The sequence below is a fragment of the Corapipo altera genome, unplaced genomic scaffold (assembly GCF_003945725.1).
Source record: "Corapipo altera isolate COAL_440 unplaced genomic scaffold, ASM394572v1 122, whole genome shotgun sequence".
NCBI lineage: Eukaryota > Metazoa > Chordata > Aves > Passeriformes > Pipridae > Corapipo > Corapipo altera.
Window position 1 is genome coordinate 1,701,809 of NW_020884961.1, and position 7,484 is coordinate 1,709,292.

The following is a 7,484-nucleotide window of genomic DNA, read 5'->3' on the forward strand; positions in this document are numbered from 1 at the left end:
CGCGCTCACAGGTAACCCCGGCGGGGGCACACGGGGGCCGGGGGGGGGGCTCTGGGGAGGGTGGCAGCGGCCCCCCCACCCCGCCCCGGGAGGGTGGCAGTGTCCCTGGGAAGGCAGGACTGTGCCCTGGCAGGAGGTGATGTCCGCAGGAAGGTGGCAGCGTCCCCCCAGAAAGTTGGTGGTGAGCTCAGTCGGGAAGTTGGCTGTGTCCCTTGGAAGGTGGCAGCGTCCCCCACGAGGGTGACAAAGTCCCTGGAAAGGTGGAACTGGCCCTAGAAAGGCAGAACTGTGCCCTGGAAGGTGGAGATGTCCCCAGGAAGGTGGCAGTGTCCTCCCAAAGGTGACAGTGTCCCTGGAAAGGCAGAACTGTGCCCCGGAAGGTGGAGATGTCCCCAGGAGGGCAGCAGCATCCTCAGAAAGGTGGTGGTGTCCCCATAAAGATGACAATGTCCCCAGGAAGGTGGCAATGTCCCTGGAAAGGTGGAACTGGCCCTGGAAAGGCAGAACTGTGCCCTGGAAGGTGGAGATGTCCCCAGGAGGGCGGCGGCATCCTCAGAAAGGTGTTGGTATCCCCATAAATGTGGCGATGTCCTCGGGAAGGTGGCAGTGTCCCCAGGAAGGTGGCAATGTCCCTGGAAAGGTGGAACTGGCCCCAGAAAGGTAGAACCATGCCCTGGAAAGGTGGGGATGTCCCCAGGAAGATGGCAGTTGTGACAGTGTCCTCCAGGAGCATGACAATGTCCCTGGAAAGACAGAATTGTGCCCCGGGAAGGTGGCAATGTCTCCAGGAGGGTGGCAGCATCCTCAGGAAGGTGATGGTATCCCCAGAAAGGTGGCAATGTCCTCAGGAAGGTGGCAGTGTCCCCAGGAAGGTGGCATTGTCCCCAGGAAGGTGACGGTGTCCCTGGAAAGGTGGATGGGTCACTGGTAAGGTGGCAGCATCCTCAGGAAGGTGGTGATGTCTCCAGGAAGGGGACTGTATCACTGGCAAGGCAGAACTGGCCACAGAGAGGTTGTTCTGGCCCCAGGAAGGTGGCAATGTCCCCAGGCAGATGGCAGTGTCCCCAGGAAGGTGGCAACACCCCTATGAGGGTGGCCATGTAGTCAGGAAGGTGGTGATGTCCCTGGAAAAGTGGAACTGTCCTGAGGAAGGTGGTGATGAGCCCAGGAATGTAGTCGGGCACTTGGCTATGTCCCTTGGAAGCTGGCAGTGTCCCCAGGAAGGTGGCATTGTCCCTGGGAAGCCTCATGAGCCTGTGCTGCTGTTCCTGCTGTTCCTGCTGTTCTGCCCTTGCTGTCCCTGGGCTTTGTTGGTGTCGTGTGTCCCACCCCCCGCCCCGTGTCCCTGCAGCAGTGGGGGCTGTTGGAGAGGTACAGTCAGGGGGATGCTTTGGGAATGGCCAGGTGACATCAGGGACACCGAGGGACACAGGGGCTGGGCACATGTGGGGTCAGGGAGCCTCCACAGGGTCTGGTGGGGCAGAGGGCTCTGTCCCTGTGTGCCCGTCCTGCCTGCGGGGGGTGGGAGAGCGTGGGTAGCACTGAGCCCCGGGCACCCCGTGGGGCAGGGCACTCCTCAAGGGCTGCCACCTGCCTTTGGGTGGCACCAGCATTGCTGTGGATCTGGAACTGCACCCTGGCACTGCGCCCTGGCGTGGTTGCAGCCCTGACATCACACCCTGGCGTTGCCCCTGGCACGGGGGCAGTTCCCCTGCCACGTGCCCTCAGGAGCTCCTGCCCACCTGGGGTTGCTCCGCTCTCAGCAAGGGACATGGTGACACCGCCCACCCGGGGCTGGGGTCACCCTCTGTCCCCACAGGTGCAGCCTCGCCCTGCGGGTCCCCTGGGAGGGGCGGGGCAGCCGGTGTCACCACCGGCTCGGGCGGGGTGGCATGGAGCGGGGTGACATCCCTGGTGGTGGCACTAACACGGTGCCAGCCCCGGTGGGTGTCCTGCCCCCGAGCCCCCGCCGCAGTGTCCCCCATCACTGTGCCCTCCCACAGGTCTGCTCCGTTTTGAGGTCCCCTCCCTCCACGTCCCCCCGGATGCTGCCCAGTGCCGGGACCCGCAGGAGGCAGCGCAGAGACTCTCAGGGCCGAGCCTGACCCCCCGGCAGGAGGAGGAGGAGGAGGAATCAGAGAGCACAGCCCTATGACAGTGTCCCTGTCCCCAAGCTCATCCGTGCGGCACCCCGGGGCCAGCACTGGCCACCGGCACCGAGGGCCACGGGCGCGCCAGTTTTGGGTGGCAAAGCGCCCGGTTTGGGGGCGGTCGCTGTTCTTTTCTTTCATTTTTTTTCGCCTTATCCAGACTTTGCCTTTCGGCCGGGTGCCTGCACCCCCCACCCCGCAGCACCCACCGTCCTGGGGTGACACCACCGCCTCCTCCGTGCCCCGGCGGCGGGTGCCACTGGGCACCAGCCAGGTGACAACGAGCTCGCCGGCGCTTTGCAGTGGGATTTCCTTCCTTCGGCTTCTTCCCCCACCGCTTGTTTGCCGGAGCAGGATGGGACCTGACCAGCAATAACCTGGGCACGTGCAGGATGTGGCCCCCCTGGGCTCTCGGGGTGCTGGCGGGTGAGGGTGCACGTCCCTCGGCACCCGCTGTCCCTGTGGGTTGGTGGCTTTGGTCGTGCATGCACAGACAAATTAACCTTTTATCCTTTCCAGAGAGAGAAGATTCTATATATATATATATCGGCAGAGATATATATATATTATATATTTGTATATATAGAGAGAGAAACTATAGAGAGATTTGTTTTATTTGGAGCCGTTCCCGCCCAGCCGGTGCGAGAGGGAGGATGGAAATGGCAGCGCTTCGCCCCCGCCCCGCTCGCGCCGTGCCCCTCGCCCCAGGTGGGCACCCGGGGGGCACCAGCACCCCGAAGCAATCAATAAATCCAATAAATCCGTGTGCCACTCGCTGAGAACTGCCCGGAGGCACCGGCGTTTGCTTCCTGCCCCGGCAGCACCGGGCCGGCCGTAACTGGGGCTGTGGGGGCAGGATTTGGGGTGGAGGAGGGTCGGGGGTGGGGTTAGTGTGGGATGTCCTGGTCCTGGTCCCATGAAATGGGGCAATACCAGACATGGAGTAGTCCCAGCTTGGACTCGGAGTGGTGCCAGCATGGATTTGGGGTGGTCCTGGACTGGATTTGTACCGACTGATGGATTTAGGACATGGGCTTTTGGAAGGCACTTTGCTGTAGGAAATGGGGTTTAATGAGGGTTGGGGGGATAAAATGATGGGATTTTGCTTTGTGTGGGATGTCATGGTCCTAGTTCCATGGGATGAGGCAGCATTTAACCTGGGCTGGTTCCAGCCTGGCACTGGATTGGTGCCAACTGCTGGATTTAGGACTCGAGCTGTGAGAGGCACTTTGGTGTACAAAGTGGGGTTTAGTGGTTGAATAAGCTGATGGGGTTTGCCATGTGCATGTTGTTGTGCTCCCCATCCCACAGGATGGGGCAGCACCAGGCTTGGGGTGGTCCCAGCCCAGATTTGGGGTAGTGGGTTTAGGACAGAGACTCTCAGAGGGCTGTAGGAAGTGGGGTTTAGGGTGAGTTTGGGTGATAAAACCATGGTTTGGTGCTTTATGTGGGCTGTCATGGGCCTGGTCCCATGGGATGGGGCAGCTTCAGGCCTGGGGTGGTCACTCATATCAGGGCTCCCATCCCCTCCCAGGTGGAGTTGGGTGTGGGGCCAGGGGGTCCTGTCCATGTCACTGCCAGCACCCATGGGTGCCCCAGGGAACCTGCCATGCCCAAGGCTGCTGTGTGCCTGGGTGACAACATGGGTCAAGCAGGGTGACAGCCACAGCACCAGCAGTGGCACAGCAAGGGCCTTGGGCTGGAACAGCCCTCCAGCATGGAATAGTCTCCTCCACCTTCCTCCTCCCTCTCCTCCACCTTGACCCAATCCTAATTCCATCTCTACCTCCGTCTCCACTTCTCTCCATCTCTGTTGCTGTCTTCTTCATCCACCTCATCCCCCTACCTCCTGCTCTTCCACCTTCCTCTTCTTCCCCTCTACTCCAGTCCCACTTCCTCCACATCCATCTCTGTCACCTCCACCCTGATCCCACCTCTGTGTCCACTTACAGCACCCTCTTCCTCTCCTCCGCTTGTACATCCATCTCCTGCAGCTCCACCCTGATCCCACCTCCTCCACCTCCATCCCTGCCTTACTGTGGCTGCACTAAGTTTCTCCAGACATCTCCCTGGTACCTTGGTGGGCACAGCCCCACGGTCCCACACCGCTGGTGCTCTTGGTGCTGCCACCCCCTCCCAGACCTCCCCCCGGGCACAGCCACCGTGCGGGGCGGGATCCCGCCAGGACTGACCCCACCGAGCCCCACTCCCAGGCTGATGCCCACCTGCCATGGGACACAAAGCCCGTTTCCCCCTCGGACACGTCCCCTGGCACGGACACCGGACTTGTTTGACGTGTCTTTAATAGAAACCGCCGGCGGTGGGGCGGAGCCCCGCGTACAAAAGCTGGCTGGAGGAATCGCGTATTGCATAGAACCGTGGTGTGGGGGACCCGCCCACCCCCCAAAATAGTCGCCTTTTAGAAAACAAAAAGCGTCTCTGAATAAAACTCTCCTGGTACAATAAATACTCTGGTGCCCTCGAGCTGGCGGAGCCGGGGAGCCTCAGCCCGCCTGCTCCCGGGGAAGGGGCGTGGGGGGTGAGTGGGAAATGCCCCCGGTTTGGGATGGCCCGGTGCTGGGATACCCCTGGATCCAGAGCCACCGGTTTGGAATGACGCTAGTTTGGGATGTCCCCAGGTCTGAAATCCCCAGCTGAGGATGGCCCCAGTTTGGAATGCCTCTGGGTCAGGATGGCCCTGGGCAGGAGTGCCTTGGGTCCAGGTGCCCCATTTGGGAGCCCCCCTGTCACGATTCCCTCTTTGGAAGGCTCTGGTTCAGGAGGCCCCTTGGTTAGGAGCCTCTGGGTCGGAATACCCTGGTTTGGGATTCCCCCCGGCTCAGGAGCCCTCAGGCTGGGAGTCCCTGATTTGGGAGCCTCTGGTTTGGGACAGTCCCAGTTTCGTATGCCCCCAGTTTGGGAGCCCCTGGTTTGTGAGGGTCCAGTTTGGGATGTCCCCAGCTTATGATGGATCTGGATAACCCACCTCTGGAGTACCTGACTGCCTCCAGCTTGGGGATGCCCCGGTTCCGGGGCCCCCAGGTCAGGATGCCCCAGTGGGGGATGCCCCCAGGTCGGGATGTTCCTGGATCAGGATGGAAGTCCTTGTTTGGGATCCTCTGGTTCAGGCACCCTTGAACTGGGACACCCGCAGTTCGGGAGCTCCCAGTTTAGTTCGGGACCCCCTGTCTGGGTGCTGGGGGGCGATGACCCCCATCTGCAGCTCAGAAGCTGGACTCTGGCACGGCCGCGGGGCGCAGAGGACCGGGGGGCTGCCGGCCGCGCTGCAGTGTGGCCCCGGAGGGACCCCGGGCGGACAGGGGGGTCCCCCCCGCGCCCCTGCCCAGCGAGGCGGATCGGCGCAGAACCCCCTCGGGCCGGGGGGGGAGGCTGGCCGAGCTCCGCGACCGCCCCAGCGCCGGTGGGCCGGGGGGGCGCCGACCCAGGGGGACACCCGCGTCCCCCTCGGGCAGCACGATCCGAGGCGGGGCCCCAACCCCGGGGCTGCCCGGGCCCGGGGGGATCCGGCGCGGGGTCCCCTCGGCGCTGGCGGCCCGGCGGAGCCGGGTGGGCCGTCGGGGGCCGCGGGGGGGGCCCGGCTCCCCCTGCCCCGGGGGTCCGACGGGCGCGATCCGCACGCTGAGGCTGCGACCCTGCAGACCCCGCACCGGGGGTCGCGCCTCGAACCCGCCTGCGGGAGAACCACGGTCAGGGGGGCTCGGGAGCTCCGGGGGGCTTGGGGGGCTTGGGGGCTGAGCCTCACCGTTCTCCGGGGCGGCGGCGGTGCCGGAGGGGTCGGAGGCGGTGCCGGGGTCCGTGCCGGGGTCGGTGCCGGCCAGGCGGAACAGCCAGTGTCCCGGGGGGGCGGCGGAGCCTGCGGGGAGCGGGGAGGGGCGCTGGGCTGGGGGCCAGAGCGGGGGGCCCGTCGGGCCACAGTGAGGCACCCGGGGGCACCCAGTGTGGGCAGCGGGGGGACATCGGCTGGGGGGCGTTACCTGGGCACGTAGGTGTGTGTGCACATACGTGCAGATGTATGTGTGTGCACACGTGTGTAGGTGTGTGCACATGTGTGTGGGGGGTGTGCACATGTGGGGGGGGGGTGTGCACACATGCAGATGTATGCACAGGCATGTAGGTGTGTGTGCACAGGCATGCAGATGTATGTGTATGCACACGTATGTGTGTAGGTGTGCAAATGTGTAGGAGTGTACGGACACGTGTACAGGTGTTGCAGGTGGGTCTGTGTGCACAGACATGTAGGTAGGTGTCACATGTACATGTGTGCACACACGTAGGTCACGTGTATGTGTGTGCGCACATATATGCAGGTGTATGTGTGTGTGCACATGTGTAGGTGTGTGTGTACACGTGTGTAGGTGTGCACACAGCCATCTGGTGTGTGCATACACATGCAGGTGTTGTAGGTCTGTGTGCACAGACATGTAGGCCTCACATGTAGGGGGGTGTGCACACACGTGTAGGTCACACATAGGGGGGTGTGTGTACATATGCAGAGGTATGTGCATGTACATACCCCTGCATGTAGGGGTGTGTGCACACACATAGAGGGATGTGTGTACATATGCAGGGGTATGTGCACACACATGTAGGGGTGTGTGCACACACGTAGGCATGTGCACAAACGTGTGGTATGTGTGCTGTGCAGGGTGCTGTGTTGCCAAAGTTCCAAGCACACATGTGTGTGCCCCAGTGACACTGCTGACCCCATGTCAGCACTGTGTGTGACCGTGTGTCCATGCACATGCATGTAAACCTGTGTGCACTTGGCTGTACTGTTCATACCTGCCTGTTTGTGCACACATGTGCAAGGGTGTGCACATGGCTGTGCCGTGTGTGCTCAACACAGCATGCCAGTGTGCATCACATGCGTGTACATGGGCAGCCTTGGCTATGCTGCATGCCCAGTGTGCTGTCCATGCACAGGTGTGCACATATGTCCATAGGCACACGTGTGCATGGAGCCCTGCTGTGTGTGTGCTGAATGCACACACAGTTGGCTCTGCTGTGCATGCACACACCTGTGTGCACACGTGTGCCCTCAGCCAGGCCATGGTGTGCTCACACCCGTGTCTGCACACACATGTGCTTGGCAGTGGCGTGGGTGCCCAGCCCCGCGTGCGCCAGCGTGTCTTTGGTCATGCTGCACATGTTCATGTCAGCACACATGGCTGTGCCCCACGTGTTCATGTCAGCACACATGGCTGTGCCCCACGTGTGTATGTGTGTGTCTATCTGTGTGTGTGTGTGTCTGTGTGTGTGTGTGTCAGCACACACGGCTGTGCCCCGCGTGTCCGTGTGTGCACACACGGCTGT

The 7,484-nt window shown here is 62.3% G+C and overlaps 2 protein-coding genes across 2 annotated transcripts in view; one reads left to right on the forward strand and one right to left on the reverse strand.

The window, feature by feature from the left end:
- The window catches only part of ARHGAP44 (Rho GTPase activating protein 44), a 36,552-nt gene extending 33,620 nt beyond the window's left edge, over positions 1 to 2,932 (forward strand). The window contains exon 19 of the mRNA XM_027664104.1: positions 2,004 to 2,932. Within this exon, the coding sequence (XP_027519905.1) occupies positions 2,004 to 2,019 (16 nt within the window). The 3' untranslated portion in view covers positions 2,020 to 2,932. The remainder of the gene's footprint in view (positions 1 to 2,003) is intronic.
- A 1,503-nt stretch (positions 2,933 to 4,435) lies between these two features.
- The window catches only part of USP43 (ubiquitin specific peptidase 43), a 22,949-nt gene continuing 19,900 nt past the window's right edge, over positions 4,436 to 7,484 (reverse strand). The window contains exon 15 of the mRNA XM_027664105.1: positions 4,436 to 6,024. Within this exon, the coding sequence (XP_027519906.1) occupies positions 5,375 to 6,024 (650 nt within the window). The 3' untranslated portion in view covers positions 4,436 to 5,374. The remainder of the gene's footprint in view (positions 6,025 to 7,484) is intronic.